Here is a 20,081-nt window from a genome sequence, read left to right as displayed (position 1 = left end):
CTTTCTATTAATGGGTTTCTATTCAGACGGGAAATAGTAGTTAATTTTTTTAGTTTCTTTAAACTTACTTAAGTAGAGGTAATTGTAATATTTTTTTTTATAAATAGAACATGAAATAACCATAATACAGACACCCAGAAAAATCTATGCAAAGCCAATAGAGGGACAGATGCCACCTGATTAAATTAATAGAATAGGGTCAAAGCAGATCAACCGCCATTAATTGGACATACCTTGATAATATGCCAACAAGATCTTTTATAACACAACCGCTTCAGTCTCTAAAGGAGTCGATAAACCTTATACAAAAATTAGCTAAATCCCCCATCGTCTGTGGGTTTGGCTGACTCTAAAGTGTATGGCAGGCTATTGACTTTTCACCAACAGATAATGTCAACGGGGAGAACGTCCTCTGTGATGGCTTTTCAACGCCCAACCGTATTGTTCTCTGAGAGCTACGCCATCACTAGAGCTGTCTGTATGTGGCTTTCCCCCTCCACCACCACACATGAACATATTGTCTTGTCAAATCTTCATGTGTATGGTGAAGCCGGGAGGGAGAACTGTAAGACAAACAATCGTTTCACCAGTTATGGAAAATGTTTGGCCAGGTTAAGTGACTCCAGTGTAAAACCCATACATATATGATCTGAAATACAGAGAAATAAAGTCACAGGTGACTGTGGGGGTCCAATTCAGTTTCCCTGATTGGTAATTAGTCACAAAGAAAGATTGGTGGAGGAGAATTTCCAAATGATTAGTTATTTGATGGAAGAAACTCCAAAATTTTGTTATAAAAAATTGTTAAGTTGAGGAGGTAAATGAGGACAAGTTTGCACATGGTAGCGTGTGGAAACGGGAAGAGGATATAGGAACTATAGATCAAGAAGAGTGGAAAGAAGCTAGCTGGAAAGTATGCATCACTTAATGGGGCTCAAAGTCACACAATTTTTTATAAAATATAGACTATGTTATTGACCTAAAATACTATTAAGAATGGCTCAAGACCAAGATTGAGTTTGTCCCCGCTGTGGGAGGAGTAACATGGGCATCTTCCATTTGTATTATGAATGTGCAAAAATCCCGAAGGGTTGGCAGGAAATATTAGATACTATCAGAGATCGACTCAAATTGGAAATGGTAGGGTCTTCAAAGTTTTGGCTATTACAGCTATGGAAGGATAAGCGAGGAGGTCAAATTATGACAATTCTAGTTAAGAAACTTCTATTTGTGATAAGCCTTCTGGTAACCAGAAAATGGATGTCCAAGAAAACCATAGTCTGTCAGTTAAAGACTTCCTTTATGTCGTACGGTAGACAATTAATTATGAGTATTTTTTCTTTTTGTGCTCTCCCCACCGCAGGGATTGGTGCATGGTGAAATTAAAAGTGTGTGTGTGTGTGGGGGGGGGGGGGGGGGCTGGGCATAAATAGGCTGCTGATCAGTAGGATTCTAGGAGGAAGGGGACAATGCGATTTTTAAAGAAGAGGTAAGGGTCTTGGTGGGTTTATTGTAATTCTCAAAGAATAGGCCCCTCCCTCTCTATTTTAAAATCTCTCTTTTCCTGTGGTTGCTACTCTCCTCCTCTCTTACCTCTTATGGCTGTTGGTGAGGAGTTTTGGAAGTAATTGTTGGAGAGCCTGCTGGAACATTGAAGTTAGATGTTGTTAAAGAGAAATAAAATTTTAAATCAAATAAAAATTAATTATATATAATTACATGTATAGAAATAAAAATATAATAAAAATATATAAAAATATAACCCCCCTTAGTAAAATTCAAATCACCCCCTTTTCCTATTTTAGAAATAAAATAAAAAAAATTAAAAAGTATTGCTGCGTGCATAATTGTCCTATCTATTCAAATGTAATGCTACTTTTTTTTGTACAGTGATTGTCATAAATGGAAATTTAAAATAAAATTCCTAAATTGCAGATTTTTTTGTCACATGATTTATAAAAAAAGAAAGTTTTAGGAATTAGAATAGGACAATATTAACTATTTTTATTTTGCAAGTAAAAGAAAAAATGTTTTTAGGCTATGTTCCCACACAGTATTTTGCAACCAAGACCAGGAGTGGATTGAAAACACAGAAAGGCTATGCTCACACACTGCTGATATTGAGTGGATGGCCGTCAATTACTGTTATTTGCCATTAAATGGCAGCCATCCACTCAATTTCAACAGTGTGTGAACATAGACATTCTGAGTTTTCGATCCATTCCTGGTTTTGGTTGCAAAATACTGTGTGGGAACATAGCCTTAAAGTAGTAAAATAAGATAACAGTTTTACCGTAAAGTGAACACAACAATGAATCCCCCAAAATATTGCCATAATGTGTTTTCTTTTTAATTTTACCTAAAAAATAATAATTTTTTCGTTTTGCTCTATGTGTTTATGGTGAAATGTGATTCCGCAAAAAATAAGAGTCATGGTTCTTAGAAGGTACAGAGGAAGAATAAAAATGCTCTGTCCTGCCAAAATAGGCTATATCATTAAAGGGTTAAACAAGAAACATCTAACCAGTCAAGACTGACTAAGACACAGAAGGGGGTCATCCCATGGGAGGTGGGCCTTCAAAGTCTTTAGCTACTGCCTTTAGGCTATGTTCACACTACGTAAGTGCAGCGGAAATCACAGCTGTTGTTACAACGGCCGTGATTCCTGCGGTACTTACGTAGTGCTGCGGCCTGAGGGAATCCCGGCCGGAGTATATACACATAGTATATACTCCGGCCGGGATCCCTAGCGGCGTCGTAGAAAAATGACATGTCAGTTTTCTGCGGCCGCTATTCAGTGAATAGCGGCCGCGGAAAACTGTCAGTTCACACAATAGAGCGAGCGGCTCTGGCCGCTGCTGTGGGGGTTCTATTGCGGGCGCGCACTGATGCTCCTGCATCAGAACTCTGCGGCCCGAAAGTTTATGAGGATAATCTTTTCAGAGACCGGCCGGTTCACAGAGCAGCCGGTCTCTTACGAAGTGTGAACATAGCCTAAGGCTGGGTTCAAACACAGTATATTTCAGTCAGTATTTGGTCAGTATTTTGCCATGTCACCCAGGAGTGGATTGAAAACACAGAAAGGATCTGTTCAGACAATGTTAAATTGAGTGGATGGCCGCCATATAACGGTAAATAACTGACATTATTTCAATACAACAGTCGTTGTTTTAAAATAACAGCAAATATTTGCCATTAAATGGCGGCCATCTACTCAATTTCAACATTGTGTGAACATAGGGGGAGATTTATCAAACATGGTGTAAAGTGAAACTGACTCAGTTGCCCCTAGCAACCAATCAGATTCCACCTTTCATTCCTCACAGACTCTTTGGAAAATGAAAGGTGGAATCTGATTGGTTGCTAGGGGCAACTGAGGCAGATTCACTTTACACCATGTTTGATGAATCTCCCACACAGCCTTTCTGTGTTTTCAATCCCGTCCTGGTTTTGGTTGCAATATAAGGACCACAATACTGACTAAAATATACTGTGTGTGAACCCAGCCTTAGCTAGCGAGCCAATGTGGCAGTGGATGATTGGCTCCAGATGTCCCGTATTTTGTGAATTTTATTAGGATGTTTCCTATGTAATTAAACAACTTTCTCATGTGGTATTATTGCATTTATTTGTTTCTTCCATAATCGTAACTCTGAAATAGGATGTATGATGGTGCTGAGGTTGTTATTCCATGGTGCATATCCGTCAGGACACATTACTTATTAAACATATTATATGAATGTAACTATTAACAGGGGACTTAGGAGATTCTGATTAGTCTGGACCATCATACTAGAAATAAAAGCAAAGATGGATATCTACTACAAGGCTTCCACTGTTGGGGGGGGGGGGGGGCGGGGGGGGCGGTCAACTGCAAATTTTTGCTGTGCTTGGAGTCTCACTGAAAAGGAAATTGAGTAAACAAAATAGCTATCACAAAGTTTGCACTTGACAGATGAAAAGGCGGCTTTGGTCTTCTGTAGGGAAGCCGAAAAATCTGTGAAGGTTAGGATACTGGAGTTTTAGTAAGTCAGCTTGCCTATTTTTCGCCTTAAAGGGGTTATCCAGCGCTACAAAAACATGGCCACTTTTCCCCTACTGTTGTCTCCAGTTCAGGTGTAGTTTGCAATTAAGCTCCGTTTACTTCAATAGAACTGAGTTTCAAAACCCCACCTCCTGATGCCTCACCTACCCCATCATTCCCCCTACTCAACAGTACAGATGGAGATGCCACAGTGCTTTAAAGGGGTTATCCAGCTCTACAAAAACATGGCCACTTTCCCCCTACTGTTGTCTCCAGTTCAGGTGTAGTTTGCAATTAAGCTCCATTTACTTCAATGGAACTGAGTTTCAAAACCCCACCCAAACTCGAGACAACAGTAGGGGGAAAGTGGCCATGTTTTTGTAGCGCTGGATAACCCCTTTAAAGCACTGTGGCATCTCCATCTCTACTGTTCAGTAGGGGGAATGATGGGGCAGGTGGGGCATCAGGATGTAAAGGTTTAAATGGGACCCAGTGGATTCGACTGTGAAAGCCGGAGAGGAACAGGCATCTGGTGTCTGGTTCATCTTACCAGTGAAGGACCACGTAGAAGGTTGTACAGCCACTAATAGTTGAGATGAGACCTGGGTCAATGTTAACTCTTGCTCTGGTTTTGGTTCTGAGGAGGAGGCACTGTGTATACCGTCAGGTTTGCATGTAACGCGAGAGGGTTTAGTGCCATGTTAGTCTGGCGGCTTTGCACAACCTTTTGGAGATGTAGTAGACAGCAAATAATCTGCAGGATTAGTTGTTCATACTGGCTACCAGGGCAGCCTCTGGCCATGCCCCCCCCTATTATTTATGTGTGTATGTGTTATAGATATATATATTATATTTTCACTTTTTTACGATCAGGAAAGATTACCCATGTATAGATGTTTCCCTGCTCTTTACTGATAGGGACAATAACCCCAAAATAACTGTCTATAGATGGGTAATTTATTTTCCTGGCTTAGCATACATTCCCAGTCATGTTGCAAGACTCCTACTTGGATTGAGACATTGACTTTAAAGTAAGGTTACCTTAAATAGTTGGTGTGACAGCTGCATTGCATATACTTTCAAAAACATTTCACAAAAATATTCTCAATTCTCATCTTCTGCTTCTTTCTGGATTTCTGATCATTTTTCTGGCCCCAACACATTACCTTCTTCACAGCATTTCTGACTTCTTTGTCCCTCAGGGTATATATAAATGGGTTGAGCTTTGGTGTTATGACGCTATACGCTATATTATCCTATATTAGGGTATGTGCACACTGAGTAATTTTGACGGAAACTCCGTCGTGGAATTCTCAGCTCGCACTCACGGACTGCAGCGGGCACACGGGTCTCCGTCCGTGTCATAGATTTCATTCTGTGCACGGGCGAATTCCGCCCTCCATCCCAAGAATGAACTTGATCATTCTTTGGACAGATGAAAGAATCCGTGCATAGAATGGAGTCTGTGACATGGACGGAGACGCGCGGGCCGCCACAGTCTGCGAGCGGGCACAAGCTGAGAATGGAGCTGAGATGGAGTTTCCGTCAAAATTACTCAGTGTGCACATACCCTCACTGGGAACAATGGACTGTAAAATAGCTCTACTCTGAGGAATAGAAGAAGAGAAGAAAGGAAGAAATAACTGAACAAGTGACCTTATAAATCTGTGGTTATTGCAGACACCTGCCATGGTGGTCTTTATAGTCATGAGCAACACAGACCAATCACATTTCCTGCTCCTCATTTTGTATCAGGTATCATGTTAATTATGTTTTAGTCTAGAGATGGTGCCATGGCCCAGGGTGTTTAGTTGGTATACAGCCGGTGGTCATGGTGGCCAGGAGTGTCGCTATCCACCTCTTGACACACGGGCACCAGCTTGTGTAAGAGTAGCACAAGATGTGGGTGCAGGTGCGGCGGAAAAATGAGCACTTCGGTGCAGTTCAGCACTTAACCAGAAGGTGACTTTTACTTAAGAACTTCAGTGCAATACAGATTACAGTAGTAAACAGCTTGCTAGGTGCAAGTACAAGTAACAGTGCTGCTTGAGGTAGTGACTTGTAGAAAGAAGGTAGAAGAAGTGTACTTGACTCTAGTGAGGTATAGGGGCTGTCTTGGAAACCTTTCCTAGGTAAAAGTGTACTCTCCCGGGATAGTGTAGATTGTGTAGTATTGCAGTAGAGAATCGTCATACTCACGGTTAGAGGAAAGAAGTAGATAGAAGACCGCCTTTTGCCAAACCAGCCCAGAGACTGTCTGGTTCAGTAGCAGAGTCCCAGGCTTGAACAACTAAGCGAAGCTAACCCCTCAAGATTACCCAAAAAAGTTGAGCAGTTACCAGTAGTGTACTTCGGCTTAGGATCTTTGTCCTACTGAGGATCAATTCCTTCACTTTACAGACTGTCTTGACTTGTTAGAAGTATCCCAGGTGTAGGAAAGGCTGACCCATGAGACCATTACTCCACCTTTGGATTTAGAAATGCAACTTGTGCTTATCCAGTGCTACAAAAACATGGCCACTTTCTTCCAGAGACAGCCCCACTCTTGTCTTCAGCTTGGGCGGGGTTTGCTGCTCAGTTCCATTGAAGTGAATGGAGGTTAATTGCAAACCGCACCTAAACTGGAGACTAGAGTCGTGTTGTCTCTGAAAGAAAGGGTCCATGTTTTTGGAGCACTGGATAACCCCTTTCGGAGGAAAAACTGTGTCTGTCTGTCCCACACCAACTCCACTACAAAACCCTCCCACCAGGAACTTACTGACTTTTATAGGGGTGACCATGTCCAACCTCCTATTGGTAGGGAAGTGTTAGAGTGAAGTGAAGGAAGAAGTGGGATTGGTGGGTTGTGTGTGAGGTACCTGCACCAGTGATTAGTCAAACAGTGAACAGAACAAACAGTAGTTAACCCTTTTTTTTAGCTGTACATACAAGCGAATAGGGGAGAGTGACACACCAAGTAGTGATGGTGCGAAAGGCAACAATCATCCCAGAGTGTGACACCTAAGTTACCTTTCAACTGGTGGCAAAAGACCCATAGTGGGACACTATAATGGCCCTCCAGCTGTCGAAAAATTTTAATTTCCATTATGCCTGCCTGGACAACCAATGATATGGATTTGCCCAGGTATGAAGGGAATTATAGTTTTGCCAAAGGTTTTGCCATCCCTGTTCTACATTATATTTAATTTGTATTGGTTAGTTTGATTAGTACAATAATGATTTTTATGTCATGGGGGTTTTAGACCTTTGTGGAGGTGATACCTTTCACTAATGCAAATGCTTAAAAAAAAAAAAAAAGATGTAAATATTAAATATTAAAGGTGAATTTTAGTGAATTTTAACACTAGGAGCATCAAAATTATTCCACAAAACCATGGTCAGTCCTCATCGTCTGCTTCTTTCTTCAATTTTTGACCTTCTCACCGGCCACATTGTATTACCATTCTTGCAGCATTTTTGACTTTCTTGTTCCTCAGGGTATATATAAATGGGTTGAGCGTTGGGGTTATGACACTGTACACCACACTTATGACCCGATCATACGCTGGAGAATGGAGGGAACTTGGGCCACAGTACATAAAAATAACTGAGCTGTAGAAAAGAAAGACCATAGTTAAGTGGGAGGAACATGTAGAGAAGGTCTGATTGCTGCCTTTAGATGTACGTAGTTTTAACACAGCTCTAATGATGAGGATGTAGGAGCCCAGGATAACCAACATGGGTCCCATGACCATTACTGAGCCTTCAATGTAGAGGACCATTTGCTGGGCAGATGTGTCAGTGCAGGAGAGTGAGAGCAGGACTGGGATATCACAGTAGTAGTGGTGAATGACCCAATCACAGTAGGAAAGAGTAGAGGTCATGGTGGCGTGAAGAGTCCCATTAAAGCTCACTAGAAAGAATGAAAAAGTCAGCAGAGAGATGCACGTCCTCTTACTCATGATGGCTCTGTAATGTAATGGTTTGCAGATTGCAGCATATCTGTCCAGGGCCATGATGGCCAACAAAAAGCTGTCCATGTTACCTGCCATGAGGAACAGGAAGAGCTGGATGAAACAACCATTAAATGAAATGGACAAATCCTGGGAGATGAGGCTATAAAGAGTACGGGGAATGGTGACAGATGTGAGGCAAACATCTACAAAGGAAAGACTCCCCAACAAGAAGTACATTGGGGTGTGGAGCCGAGACTGGGATGAGATGAGCATGAGGATAAGCACATTGCCCATAACACAGAGAATGTAGGCACCCATGAAAAAAGAGAAAAGGGGCAGTCGGAGATTTGGCTTCTCTGATAGGCCCAGAAGAGTGAAGCTTATAAAGGATTGGTTCTTTAGATCCATATCATCAGAGATCTCAAGACTATGACTGCTGATGCCATAGTAATGCTGTAAGCAATAGAGATTCTTGGTAGGAGTGAGATCTCAGAATGACACTGCAAATGTATATGGTCTAAGCATATCTGATGAACCCTATAATAGTGGACAAAAAGATATCACCTAAGGACCTGTTTAGTAAAACAAAATAACATATAAAAAGCTGAGGAGTACAATAAGAAGATGTAAGAAGAAAACGTTTTGGACAGACTAACTTACGTTAGTAGAAAAACATTCTATCAGTTTGCACGAAAACATTTCACCAGTGACTTTTGTATCTTTTAGATGATGACGTTTAGGTCACTCCAGACATAGTGTAAATCGGAGAGTAAAGATTCCTTGTTTATAATTCAGCCATGTTTCTCTCCACCTTATAGTGTAATGTGGCTCTTCCATGGCTGCCTGGAAATTTATACACACAGTGTCACGTAAGGAAGGTACAGTGAACCCTATCTGAGCCTGGTCCTCTGTGCCTGCCCACTTGACGTGCTATCCTAGGAGGCAGACCCCAACTGGGAGACAGAACCTACACTACTGATGTGCTGGGGCTGTCAGGGGAGAGAAGTCAATTGTCCGAATCAATACCAAAGGTAATGTCTAGAGATGAGCGAACCTGCCGGATTTCTGGTTCGTACGAACCAAAAATCTCTGCATCTGACTCCAGCTGTCTGCCGCCTCCGTGCAGCGGGGGGATACAGCGTAAGGAACGCCTAGAAAACTGGGATACAGCCTATCTTTTGTAATGTCTTAACCTCAAATCAGTCAGGAAGAATATCAATAACAAGCCAAAAGATCAGAACCGAGAGAGCAATAACAGAACCAAATCAGAAGGGAAAACCAAATAACAAGCCGAAGTCAGAATCACAGATCGGAGTGCAGTACAGAATCGGAAGAAAAAGTCAAGGTAAGGGGAGAACAAGCAGAGGGTAAAAACACAGGATGCAATATCAATAGGAAAGCTAGTGAAGCTGGGAAAGTCAAAACTATCACGGGCAGCTATGAACCTTAGCTACCCAAATAAATTAAATCCCTTGCCAAACAAGCTCCTAATAGGCCATCCTTGGACTCCCCCTAACATGGATTGGAGGCCAGGCATTCTTGACAGCAGAGACCGACCTCCAATGTTGTGTGGGGGGCAATTATACGGGAGTGTGGTCAGTGACATGACACAAAGGCTATCAGGGTATAGATGGAATTGTAATTTTACAGCAGCTGAAGGGCCACAAGTTGGAGATCTCCTTTTTAGATCAGTGATTTGTACTTTGATTTTAAAGCAATGAAAAGAATCTCTGCTCCTGAGGACAGATAGAAAAGAGGAAAAAGAGAAGAAGAAATCATCACATGTCCAGTAGTAACACAATAGTCATTGTCCTGTGCACAAACCGTTCATCCTGAGGGAATCACAGACATAGGTGTCACAAGTCGCACATACTCCCCAATCCGCATATGTATCATGAATCCCGTTCTGCCTGAATCACATTTAGATATACAAGCACAAGTGACTCCAGAGGATACCACATCTCACATACCGACCAATTATCAATATTTGGCTTTGGGAATAGAATAAATTACCCATTAAATTAAAATTCATGGATTAGTATATTTTATACAATGAAATGTCTGGGTTTTCAGTGACCAAAGATTCATAGTGACCTATACAGAAAGATGGGGAAAGGTTTCTCTGAATCCCCCGGCTCCAATACAGGAAATGTTATATTTTCAGAAATCTGATAATATGGCAGAATGATATGGAGTAAGATCTCATATCTGTACTGCTTACCTCCTTTTCTTATGCATAGCTAAGGGTTACATATTTTTGCAGCAGGTTTGGTTCTGTTCTTATATGTATGTAATAAGCTTGGTTGTGTCACCATATCTGTGCAGTAAGCTTGTTTTTTATAGCATTTATCTAGCAAGCTTAGTAATGTTCATCTATGTTGTTTATACAATAAATTTGGTTCATTTACCATACTAAGGCCAGGTTCACACTACGTAAAAAACATAGCCGTATTTCTTAAGAGCCGTGTTTGCGCAAACACGACTGTTGTTATGAAATACGGCCGTGTTTTTTACGTAGTGTGAACATAGCCTAATGTTGTAAATTTACCTAATTTGTGCATTAAGCTTGTCTTTTTTTACTTTAACTATGTAAAAAGCTTGGTTCTGTTGCCATATCTATGCAGTAAGCTTCTCTTTTTTATTTTACCTATGTAATAAGTTTGATTCTGTTCATGTATTTATTAGAGATGAGCGAACCTGGAGCATGCTCGAGTCCATCCGAACCAGATAGTTCGGCATTTGATTAGCGGTGGCTGCTGAACTTGGATAAAGCCCTAAGGCTATGTGGAAATCATGGATATAGTCATTGGCTGTATCCATGTTTTCCAGACAACCTTAGAGCTTTATCCAAGTTCAGCAGCCACCGCTAATCAAATGCCGAACGTTCGGATTGACTCGAACTCGAACCCGGTTCGCTCATCTCTAGTATTTATGCAATATGCTCTTTCTGTTGCTATAATATATATATATATATATATATATATATATATATATACATACATACATACAGTGGTGCATTGGATTATGAGCATAATTTGTTCTGGGACCGTGCTTGTAATCCAAATCCACTCTTAAACAAAAGCAAATTTTCCTATAAGAAATCATTGAAATGCAGACAATTGGTTCCACATCCCAAAAATAATGATTTTTTTTTATTTATGTAAAACAAATGAAACAAACATTTAGAAACAGCAGAATATGTCATATAAGTTACTGTACAATAATGGAGAAGATGGGAAACACAAGGGCTGACAAAGTACGAGCTGGCTGGAGATGGCTGCAATCAGCGAAGACCATAAGAGACCTGCAGGCGAACACCAAGCAAGTGGACAGGTAAGTATGGTCTGTTTTTATTTTCTTTTTTTGTGCTTTCTTGTGTGGCCACCACGTGTACAAACTCATTAAGAGCTTTGCAAAAAGTTTGGTCTTGTATTCACTGATTCACTACTGTTGTACTGCTCTGTAACATTATTATTAAATATGATAGTAATTTGATATGAAGCACACTAGATAGAGGTAGGAAGAAAACCAAAGTTACTGCATATGTAAATATATATATATATATACCAACTTTGCTATATACATACTGTCACAAAACAAGCTTACTGCATACAAATATACACAAAAGAAGCTGGCAGAAGACACAGAGGATCCGTGTTCTTCTGCTGCTAGACAAATCTGTAAATATTTTCTGTGAGGAGTGCGTCTCGAACAGTGGGGTGTACTTCACTTGCTGGTATAGAGCTTCCAAAAAGTCCTGTGTGACGCCATCAGCAGTAATATCTGCATACAGACCAGGAATCCCATCAGACAACTTAGATTTACTGCATATGTCAATAAGTTAGATAGTGGTTACTTCTATTGGCAAAAATTTACAATGCTGACCTATATACTGTAGTAGGGGGACTATTGTTGGCTATAGGAGCACAGATAGACCATATTTACATTATTATATTTTTTGGGGAGTTCAACAGTTGCATACAGTTAGTTTTCTGTGTACTAGCTTTCCATAGACATGCTCCCTATGTATGTCAATTGCTTTCTCCCCCGCCAACTTATCACAGCATGTTTACCTTCCGATGCTCCTGTTTTTTGTTTCTAACAGCAACACCGGAACAACAACATGCTGTGATAAGTAAATATACACAAAAGAAGCTGGCGGGAGACACCAGAGACCCATAGTATAGGCTCTGTTTTGTTTTTTTATGTGTTTTAAATTGCAGCCGCCATCTTTACAAACTCCTTACAAACTGCAAAAAATAACTTTTTGCAAAGTATGTAATGAATCTCAGTTTGCTCCTCACCCCTTATGGCATAGATACAATCAACAGCACTGATCTTGTCCTCAGTTTGTGTAGTATTACTGCTCAGTTTTATTGAAGTGAATGGAACTGAGTTATAATAGCACAAAGAACCTAAGGACAGATGCGGTGCTATTTTTGGAAGAAATCAGATGGGGTTTTTTTTTCAATTCCTAGATAACCCCTTTATCTGCACTATGCTTACTACAAAACCTAACATATTGCATATGTAAAAACTAGATTTACTTCAGATGGTAATGTAACAAACCCAACCTTAGATAACAACATAGATTCTTTAACAGAACTTAGCTAGGATCATAGGATACTCCTCTGAGAATGTCTATAGTTTGGTAAGATAGGGTCAAGCCTTTTTGAGAGTAAAAATGGCAAATAGAATCTCCAAAACTTAGTACGTCTCCAATTTCATAGATATACATTTGGTTAATACAGTATGTAAAAAATGTTTATCAGTTCCATTAGGGACTAGTATGGAGCCATGGGGACTTTGTGTGCTTTTGCAGAATTTTAGCTTTTGTGGGTTATTTATTCTATTCCCGAAGCCATATAATGGTAATTGGTTTGTGTAATGCCGTATCCCTCGAGTGGCTCACGGCTGATAAATGTAGTGTAGGTTACTGAATAAATGATGGATGACAAGGAGCAGGGAATGTGCTTGCCTTATGTGGCTCCTAACCATAATGACCCTCAGCATGACAGGTGTGGGTAGTGATCATAAGCTTCTTCTTGCAGATGTGGAATTGATTTTTTTCTTTCTTCTTCTTTTATATCTTTCCACAGTGGTAGAGACACTTTACACTGCCAGACAATGAAGTGCGACATCAGTGGTTACCAAATGTACTTCCAGCTCTTGCAAGTGTACAAATCCCGCCTGTATCATTTGTAAGTGGGTCGTCATATCTGGTTCTATTCTATGGGCCGCCACTGTCCCGGAGGGTCTTGCTCCAATATCCTTTTATTTTCATTTATTTTTTTATTCACCACAAATCTTCAGAATTTTTAGGATTATGGATATTTCTTAGTTGTATGGATGGAAAAAAAATAACAGATCTGGTTTTACGAGGTTTATATTTTGTTTAGGTATTTATCTTTGGAAACATCCATCATATTCTATATTCTGTGGATTATGATGCCCCTAAGAACTGATCTGTATTGCAGGCCCCAGTCTTGACATCTCTGTTGATATGGATCTAGGAAATCAAACCTTCATGCGTTTTATTCTACTGGGCCTCTCAGAGAAGCCCTCTCTCCGACTGCCCCTTTTCTCATTTTTCATGGGGGCCTACATCTTCTGTATTATTAGCAACATTCTTATCCTCATGCTCATCTCAACCCAGTCTCAGCTCCACACCCCAATGTACTTCTTTCTCGGGAACCTTTCCTTTATAGATGTTTGCCTGACTTCTATCACTGTCCCTCGGGCTCTTTCTAGCCTACTCTCCCAGAACTTGTCCATCTCGTTTCATGGCTGTTTCTCTCAACTTTTCCTGTTCCACATGGCGGGTAACATGGAAAACTTTTTACTGGCTATAATGGCCTTTGATAGGTATGCTGCAATCTGTCAGCCATTATATTACACAACCATCGTGAACAGCAGGACTTGCGCTGGTATGCTTACTTCTTCTTGGATTATAGTAATCCTTAACGCAACTCTGTTTACAGTCATGACTTCCAGTCTTCCCTACTGTGGTCGGGTCATCCACCACTACTTCTGTGATATCCCAGCTATGCTCTCACTCTGCTGCATAGACACTACTGCTCAGCAAATGGTTGTCTTCATTGAAGGCTCACTAATGCTCATGGTGCCCATGTTGTTCATCTTGGGCTCCTATGTTCTCATCATTAGAGTCGTATTGAAACTGCGTACATCCACAGGTGGCCAACGAACCTTCTGCACATGTTCTTCACACTTAACTACTGTCTTCATCTTCTACAGCTCAGTTATTTTCATGTACTGTCGTCCAATTTCCATCTATTCTGCAACCTACGATCGGGTCATAAGTGTGGTGTACAGCGTCATAACACCAACACTCAACCCATTTATATATACCCTGAGGAACAAGGAAGTCAAAATTGCTGTGGAGAAGGTAATGCAATTGGGTCGGAGAGATGGTCGCAAATGGATGAAAGAAGCAGATGATGAGAACTGAGAATATTTTTGTGGAATGTTTTTGAACATTATCCTATTAATATAATATCGATATTTTATTATTGGATAGATTTTTATTGCATTTTGGAAGTTAACACAGAGAAACGTAATTCATTGTGCTATTACAAATTTACTCTCCTAATAATCTCATCTAGGGAAGGTGCAGTAGAATATTTCCAAGCTAATGTTTAGAGTTTTAAGTTTTAAAGTGCTGACCTATAAGAAAAGATTTTAGATCGAAAACAGAAAGAATAGGACAAGACCACCAGGTAAACCATGCCCTCTCCATCGCATGTTTGAATGTGTGGGCCCAACAGGAGTTAGCCATAAGAGGGTAAGGTACCATATGTTCCCACTAGGGATGGTCCGAACCGAGTTCGGTTTGGGTCCGTACGAACCCGAAGCCTCGGTAATGATTCCCGCTGTCTGCCCGCTCTGTGGAGCGGGCGGATCCAGCAGGAGAACCGCCTGGAAAACTGGGATACAGCCATATCGGACAGAGAGCGGGAATCTGCTGCCGAGCGTTCGGGTTCATACGAACCCGAACCTCGGCAGGTTCGGACCATCCCTAGTTCCCACATTAAGGGCCCTCTCCTTTAAGGGACAGGTGTGTATGTGAAAGAAGGAATTTTTTTACTTTCAGTTTAAGCCTATGTTTACACAGTATTTTTTTAGGCTGGAAACACATACGGCAGTTTTATTGGAAAACTGTCACTACAGTTTGTGTGTCAAAACCAGAAGAGGATCCAACAGAAAAGAGAACTACAAGTCCTCCCTTTATATTTTTAATCCTATTTGAATCCACTTCTGGTTTTGGTTTCCAGCCACATCGTCTGCAATTAAAAAAATGTCAAACACAAAAAGAAAAAATCCCATGAAGGATCAAAAAATGCGGGACAATCATAAGTAAATATATCGAAAATTTTTATTTAGACAATTCATATGAATAAAATACAACACGATATCAAGAAAAAAAGAGAGAAAAAAATACGAAAAGGGAAATAAAAAAAACCCCCAAACAGATGGAAAAAACATACAGACAGTGAGGGGAGATATAAACGTTCTTTATAGGATCATATATTGCACATGCTACCAAAGATGTATGTAGTTTAAAGAATGCAGGCAGCCTCCACTAGATGGCGCACTAAATATTATTATATACAGCAATTAGTAATAGATATATAGCCGGGCAGAAGCCCTAGAGAATAAGGGAGATACACAAATAAGTATCTTCCCACACAAAAAATGACTAGTGTCCGATATTTGTAAGCAATGGAGGATGAGTGCATTCAATGTAGTCCCACTCACCCACTCACCCTACGCGCATTTCGCGTGGCTTTATCAAGGGATCCCATGGAATAGGACCCTTACACTGCAACAATGTTTACATACAGCAGTAGGGGCACTGGTATTTACACAAAGGACAGGTGCCCTGAGCTTTGTGGATGGTTAGAGAAGAGAGGGACGCCTTGATTTACAGAACACAGTGTAAATCATTTTGTTCCAGCTTGCAGGCACACAGTCCAGACCTTGTCAGGCTCTCTTTCTTCAGTACATGGTAAGCCCCAACCCCACTTCCTGAAATTTTGTCACATTCTGTCTGTTACTAGAGACAGATTTTCCCTGATTACATGCAGTGGACAGCAGATTTCCATGAAGTGAGACACCTAATGGCCAAGACTTTGGAGCTGTTGTTCTGGGGTATAGAAAATTTTGTTGAGATACAAACATGTTAAGAATCACACAGTATATCAAATGGGAGGACATTATTAAAAAACAATGACCATTAAAACCCACCATTCTGAGTACCAGAGACACGGCAGTCAGGTGCTTAGTCAAGGTCCCCAGGCTTAACGTAAATTCTAGTTTGTCCTATTAACAGATTATTTAGTGGTGCAGCTGCCATAAGGACCTGTAGAGGTAAGGAGCAATACCCATACCAAGTGGCTTAAAGAGCCCGGGCAAAATCAACTTTTCCACTATCCACAGGATACATCTAAGATAGTTAGATTTTTGGTGGTTTCAGAACTGGGACAAACAGGTAAGTAATGCTGTATGCTTCTGCAGCAGGTTTATTATTTTTTTACCTGATGTCAGAGTATCCATTTAAAGGGGTAGTGCGGCGCTAAGAAATTATTCACAAAATAACACACATTACAAAGTTATACAACTTTGTAATGTATGTTATGTATGTTAATCGCCCCCTTCCCCGTGTTCCCACACCCCCGCACGTGGACCCGGAAGTGTAGTGTAACATACATACCTGACGCGTGTCGTCCCCGTCCCCTATCTTCTGTCAACGACGTAATCTTCAAGAGGCCGGCCGAATTGCTGCAGCCGCCCCTGATGCCGGCCCCCCTCTGCCTCGTCACCGGCTGCTCAGTTGTATAACTTTGTATTGTGTGTTATTTAGTGAATAATTTCTTAGCGCCGCACTACTCCTTTAAGATTCCAAACTAATGATAGTTGTAATGGAAAAAGCCAAAATAAATTTATTGCAGTGTCGCTAGTATTGTGAACACAGTATAACATCTATACTTCTGACCCACTTACAAGTTTTGTTGTTTTAATTATGAATTATTAAGATATAAGTTTTCTAAGCCAGTTAGTGGAGGACCGGGTCTCTGGGGGTGGGACATTCAGACCTGTGTGGGAATGCAAATTATTTCCATTTTCTCAGTAAATGGGCCCCATTTAGTCACAGCAGAGATTTTAATTTTATGGTTTATTTGTTCTATTCCCAAAGCCAAGTACTGGTAATTGGTTTGTGTGGGAGATGTCGCATCCCCTCGGGTGGCTCAGGGCTGATACATCTAGCTGGGATTCAGGCAGGACAGAATTCATGTTAGAATAAAAGAAGTGGAAGATACGTTCGGGCTGCGCTGCCTGTGACTATTATGGTTTTCAGCATGACAGGTTCGTGCACAAGACAGAAGTTCATTCTTGCAATGTGAGATTATTTCTTTTCTCAGAAATACCGACACTCTACATTACATTACAGTGTGTGGTCAGGGCTAGGGTACTGTCATTTGCCTCTATCATCCTGTCCATCCACACCATTTATAGATCACTTTTAAAAGGCTTTTCAATATTACAAAGTTGTATTGTACCCTCTTGGTTGAATTAAAAATGGAATCAAAAAAATTTACTCGCCTGAGCCCTCTTCCTCACCCCGTCCTATCGGCCCTGGTTCAGCAATGCTTTCTGCTTTCATATTGACATGAAACATGGTCTTTTCCCACATATCAACCTATATGTGGTGGTCTTGTAGGTAACTCCTCTGTGTAAGGGCTAATCCTGCACAGGCTGTGGGTAATGATCAAGGCCCTAGAGGTGACCACCCTGCTGAGAAGGGAGTCAGCAGTTAAATTAACAGATACAGTCCTTGCTTGTAGACTCTTTGTACACTTTATTCAGGTAAGGAACTTTAAGCTTGGTGGTTACATTGAACATGTTCACAATGCTTAACAGTGCTCACTCAGTTGGCAAAGTCTCTACACTTGGTTTCAGAACACTGGCATGATGGTATTCAATCTTGACATCAAGGGTTCAACGTCTAGGTGTTTTCACTAGGCCATAGTACCAAGGGGTCACAAGTCCTCCGGATGTTTTAGTTGACCAACAGCCAAGGGGCTCAGATTGAAGACCACTGCTTTGCATGATAGTTTTGTACAAGTTGTAATTCATTGACAGCCATGGTAGAAATAATTATTTCTCTGGAGAGGACATTCACAGTCCATAGAAAAATCATGTAGACATCATCAATAAGCTGGACTGCACATTCGGCTAGGAGGCCTCCACTGTTTTTTTTATTATATAGCTCCAAAATGGTTTAATTTTTTCTTTTAATTCAATGCAAATCTCCTGATGACATTTTCTAGTTTAATTGAAGGAAAAAATAACATTGATCTAGTTTCCAAGGTTCTTATATTTGTAGACAATTCACCATTCACCAACCAGAACCTCGAGAACTGAGCCACATTGAGAATTCACTCCAACCTTGAGGTATCTAAATATGTTTTTATATGTTCTTATAATAAATGTTTCTATATTTTCTAACCTTCCATGACCATGATTATACACATCTCTTACGGATAATATGGACCATTGATGGACCTTGAAGGTCACAATGTTGTCTCATATCACCTGCAGCCTTCATTATATAGTTTCACCAGCTGCACATGGCAATGGAATTTCAGAAGGGGACATTCTTTATATATATCACCGTCCCTTGAAGACTCTATGTTAAACACTTCTCCAATAATTTTGACATCTCTAAAGATATGGATCTACAGAATCAAACCTTCATTAGTTTCACTCTTCTTGGTCTTTCAGAGAAGTCAAATCTCCGATTGCCCCTTTTCTCATTTTTCATGGGCACCTACATTCTCTGTATTATAGGAAACATGCTTATCCTCATGCTCATCTCATCCCAGTCTCAACTCCACACCCCAATGTACTTCTTGTTGGGGAACCTTTCCTTTGTAGATATTTGCCTGACTTCTATCACTGTTCCCAGAGCTATTTTTAGTCTCATCTCCCAAGATTTGTCCATCTCATTTCATGGTTGTTTCATTCAGCTCTTCCTGTTCCACATGGTAGGTAACATGGACAGCTTTTTGCTGGCCATCATGGCCCTAGATAGATATGCTGCAATCTGTCAGCCATTGCATTACACAACCATCATGAGCAGAAGGACCTGCAGCCGTCTACTGACTTCCTCATGGATTATAGTAAGTCTTCACTCCACTTTGTTTACTGCCATGACATCCACTCTTCCATACTGTAGTTGGGTCATCCACCACTATTTTTGTGATGTTCCAGCCATGCTCTTACTCTCCTGCACCGACACTTCTGCTCAGCAAATGGTCGTCTTCATTGAAGGCTCACTAATAGTCATGGGACCCATGTTGTTCATTTTGGGCTCCTATGTTCTCATCATTAGAGCTGTGTTGAAACTAAGTACAGCCAAAGGCCGTCGTCGAACCTTCTCCACATGTTCCTCCCACTTGACTGTGGTCATCTTCTTCTACAGCTCAGTTATTTTTATGTACTTTCGTCCAAGTTCCCTCTATTCTGCAACCTACGATCGGGTTATAAGTGTGGTGTACAGTATCATAACACCAATGCTCAACCCATTTATATATACCCTGAGGAACAAGGAAGTAAAAAATGCTATTAAGAAGGTAATGCAATTTGGCCGGACAGATGGTCAGAAACGAATGAAAGAACATGAGGTCTGAGATGTATGTATATTAGGCTTTAGTCACATCTCGTTTCTTTTATGTCTCTGTTTCATGCCAGGAAAAGTTCTAAAGGGATATATTAGGTGGAATCTGTGACCAATGTCTCAAAATTAAAATAGTCTACATATAATTCATGTTGGTATCTCCTGGTTTCTACGTGTTCTTTGTGGCAGACACAGGTAGTGAAGATGTTCCTGTTCCTATTGGAGTCTGTACATTTCACTAATAAACCTCCGACATTGATTGGTCTTTGTTAGGATTGCTATAAATTGCCTTTACTGACACTGCTGTTAGTACACTGCTTTGACCTTCTCCATGGAAATAACAGTTGGGGTCTGTATCCCCTATTCCCCCTATACCAGAAGACTAGGAAGGTTTGAAGTTCAAGGACGATGTGAATTTGGATGT

At 40.7% G+C, this 20,081-nt stretch overlaps 2 protein-coding genes across 2 annotated transcripts; one reads left to right on the top strand and one right to left on the bottom strand.

Annotated features, from left to right (window-relative positions):
• Positions 1–7,443: 7,443 nt before the first annotated feature.
• On the bottom strand, positions 7,444–8,367 carry LOC138766595 (olfactory receptor 1E5-like). The gene has a single exon (XM_069944186.1). The coding sequence runs from the start codon at positions 8,365–8,367 to the stop codon at positions 7,444–7,446; it is 924 nt and encodes a 307-aa protein (XP_069800287.1).
• A 2,815-nt stretch (positions 8,368–11,182) lies between these two features.
• On the top strand, positions 11,183–19,670 carry LOC138766594 (olfactory receptor 1L4-like). Its single transcript, XM_069944185.1, has 6 exons — positions 11,183–11,292; positions 13,059–13,160; positions 14,215–14,365; positions 16,038–16,128; positions 16,454–16,468; positions 18,829–19,670. The coding sequence occupies exons 1-6, from the start codon at positions 11,183–11,185 to the stop codon at positions 19,668–19,670; spliced, it is 1,311 nt and encodes a 436-aa protein (XP_069800286.1).
• Positions 19,671–20,081: the final 411 nt, after the last annotated feature.

This window comes from Dendropsophus ebraccatus, chromosome 10 (assembly GCF_027789765.1).
Source record: "Dendropsophus ebraccatus isolate aDenEbr1 chromosome 10, aDenEbr1.pat, whole genome shotgun sequence".
Classification (NCBI taxonomy): Eukaryota; Metazoa; Chordata; class Amphibia; order Anura; family Hylidae; genus Dendropsophus; species Dendropsophus ebraccatus.
Note: the sequence above shows the minus strand (reverse complement) of the source record. Positions and strands in the feature narration are given on the sequence as shown.

What these genes read in the sequence shown, in the direction of transcription:
- LOC138766594 (XM_069944185.1), top strand. Translation starts at nt 11,183, where the DNA reads ATGGAGAAGATGGGAAACACAAGGGCTGACAAAGTACGAGCTGGCTGG. An exon ending in AAATCCCGCCTGTATCATTT is followed by an intron (nt 13,161 to 14,214) that starts GTAAGTGGGTCG and finishes CATCTTCTACAG; the next exon opens with CTCAGTTATTTTCATGTACT. An exon ending in TCAAAATTGCTGTGGAGAAG is followed by an intron (nt 14,366 to 16,037) that starts GTAATGCAATTG and finishes GTCTGTTACTAG; the next exon opens with AGACAGATTTTCCCTGATTA.
- LOC138766595 (XM_069944186.1), bottom strand. Translation starts at nt 8,367, where the DNA reads ATGGATCTAAAGAACCAATCCTTTATAAGCTTCACTCTTCTGGGCCTA.